Consider the following 2,783-nt stretch of genomic DNA (forward strand, 5'->3'; position numbering starts at 1 on the left):
TATTGAGGACTCAAGTTCGCTTGGCACAAATTGCTAGGACAGAAGTCTTATGGTGTGGATTAATGGAGAGAGAGGTAGATTAGTTATTGAAATTCCGAATTTGTCCTATTACCAACAATAAAGCAACTACGACAGAAAACAACAATACAAAAGATATCCAAAAGATCAGAGGTTGAAAAATTACATCTCAGTCAAAATATTAAGAGGGGCTGCTCTGGATCATCTGTATCATTGCACATAAACCATTCTAATATAAGCATTGTTAAAGGCATGCCAAAAAGGCTAAGGTTCCACATGACCAAATTGAACAGATTGCTTCTGAAAAAAGAAATTTAAAATATCTACATCAGCGCAAAATCTGGGTAAAACATCTAGGCCAGCACAACCACCTACTTCTCATATTTGTCTCAACACAACCACCTACTTCCACATTTGTCTTAGCAGAAGCCCTAAACTCAAGACCTATTGCTAGTTGTCTTAGGAACTCTGGGTATCCTTTTTAGAACAGAAAACACAAATCTTTGCTCGGTAGTTTCCCAGTAGAGACCCACTGTGTCCTGTGCAACCAGCTTCCGCCTATTCACAAAATCATGTACCCACAAATCACGAAATACGAAACTCTCCTCCTTCTTCAACTCTACCTCATTGAGTGATCGAGTGTCTTTGTCAAAGACCCGCACCCACGTTCGATGACCTTGCTGCATCTGATGCTTAGCTAACACATTGAGGTTGGGGAGCACCTCGGCATCCACCCATGGTTTACGCAACGACAGCCTCTTCGTGGCATCGAGGTGGCCCAACGGTTTCTTAAAAACCCAAGGATCAAAGGAACTGCATAGTGTCAATCGTGTAGAAACCTTATATTTGGTTTCCTCCACCTCTTGATTTACTGAATACACCCTGAATCCCGTAAAGCTTGCACGGATCCGGATCAAATCTGCTGACCCTTCTGTGTCTGCTTGGTATGGTTCCGCAGTGTATGGTCCACCCAGCGTGAGCTCCAAAGACAGGTCTTGTACTTGGTGTTCCATCCTAATGGCTTTCTGGCAACAAATTTATGACCATAAAATCTGTAGCAACACTCAACATGATATATTATTGCTATATGCCTCTAACTTTACCCCCCTCTACTCACAATTTACAGGTTAAGAAACAAAGAGGGTTTAATTTTTCACATTAACATTCATATTAAAAAAGGGTTGAAGAAATCTTTCAATGACCAAAAAAAGAAAGCATTTCTAGCAACAATCCTAAAGTATAACCAACTATGAACAAGCCACAATTTTTCATATCAAAGAATAATGTTCTGTATCTATTATTCTATAATGTTTCTTCTAAATAAGACCTAATCTTGCAGACCAATAGAGTAGACCAACCAAGAATATCTCTATGGATGATGAACAATCATTGTAGATGACCAAACTAACTATCAATGGATGCAACTTGCTATACCAAGAACCTTCTCTGGCATTAATTCTACTTATATTGCCAACTCCAAGAATGAATTGTTTTGAACTACCAAAACCACTACAGGATCAACAATTAATCATACTTCCATATATGTCCAAATCAACACAGAATAAACAATATTTGGATCAACTATCACTTGTTCAGCATATAATACCATTTGTGTAAAATCACCATGAAAGTCGAATTACTGATACAGCATGATTGAAGAACCGAAAGTTGAGAGAATTACCGAGTGAGAGTTACTGGATTCCGTCAATTGGAGTGAGAACAAATCGTAAACCAGAAAATAACGATCAAGAACCGATCACTCCAAGATTGATAAAGAGCTCCAAATTGAAGAAGTAGAAAGCAGAGCAGAACCTATATCACACGAACACCAACAGAGTCATGAACGGAGACGATGGAGTTCTTCACCTCCGATTTCTTGAGCGGAATTCCGGAAATGAGGCGGCGAACACCTCGATGAGCTCGACCGGAAATTGGGTTCTTTGCGAGGAAAAGCGATCCTCCGATGTGTGAAAACCGTCGACTTCTCGACCTTCAACGACTCTTTTGGAAATGTAGGGTTGTCGGAGAGTAAAATTGGGGTCGGTGAGTGGTTTGGACTCGCCTGAGAGACTCAGAAACTAGGTCTCAAGGTTCCGCCATTGTTGGTTACTGGTGTAAATTTGGGAAAATTAGGGTTTGGGGGGGCGAGTGTGTGGGGAGGAACGGTTCGCTTCAGATTCCAAATTCACAGATACAAGCTCTCACGGAAGAGGAGGAACTGGGAAATTTGTTCTCTTGGGTTTAGGGGTTAAATTGAGGGTGACAGGACCTGGCCCGGAGAAGGGTATATGCGTAATTTCAGCACTGCTTCACTAGTTGCCTTCCCGCGCGCGAAGCGAAAATGGCTTGAGGTAATTACCATTAACTACAATTTGCCACATTTTCTTCCCATGCGCATGGGCCAGGTCATTTACAACCAGCTACACTAACGGTTCATTTTCATTAAAGACAAAAGGATAGCTAATTTTTATGGAATTATGAAATTTGCCACTCATTTTTCACGATACGTCCTCTCTCTCTCACTCTCTCTCTCTCTCTCTCAAATCCATTTCTCCCTAAAATCTAAATCTCCATTTCAGCGGCGAAGCAACGAATCGAGGCTCCGGTGGCGAAGCAACAGATCGAGGCTCTGGTGGCGAAGCAACATATCTAGGATCTGAAGACGAAGCAACAGATCGAGGATCCGGCAGTGAAGCAACAAATCAAGGCTCCGCCGGCGCTAGGCCTTGAAGGTTAGTAGCCAAAGAAATTTCTAGTTATTGAGG

General features: G+C 41.7%; 1 protein-coding gene across 2 annotated transcripts; it reads right to left on the reverse strand.

The window, feature by feature from the left end:
- Positions 1–226: 226 nt before the first annotated feature.
- On the reverse strand, positions 227–2,219 carry LOC112190474 (putative B3 domain-containing protein At1g78640). 2 transcript variants are annotated; one of them, XM_024329903.2, is made up of 2 exons: positions 1,700–2,219; positions 227–1,043 (listed from the first exon to the last, which is right to left on the reverse strand). In XM_024329903.2, exon 2 carries the CDS (start codon positions 1,029–1,031, stop codon positions 456–458), a length of 576 nt encoding a protein of 191 aa, XP_024185671.1. In that variant the 5' UTR covers positions 1,032–1,043; positions 1,700–2,219; the 3' UTR covers positions 227–455. The 2 variants fall into 2 exon arrangements, with proteins under 2 accessions (XP_024185671.1, XP_024185672.1); XM_024329904.2 differs by having other exon boundaries at positions 227–1,070.
- Positions 2,220–2,783: the final 564 nt, after the last annotated feature.

This window comes from Rosa chinensis, chromosome 2 (genome assembly GCF_002994745.2).
Source record: "Rosa chinensis cultivar Old Blush chromosome 2, RchiOBHm-V2, whole genome shotgun sequence".
Taxonomy (NCBI): domain Eukaryota; kingdom Viridiplantae; phylum Streptophyta; class Magnoliopsida; order Rosales; family Rosaceae; genus Rosa; species Rosa chinensis.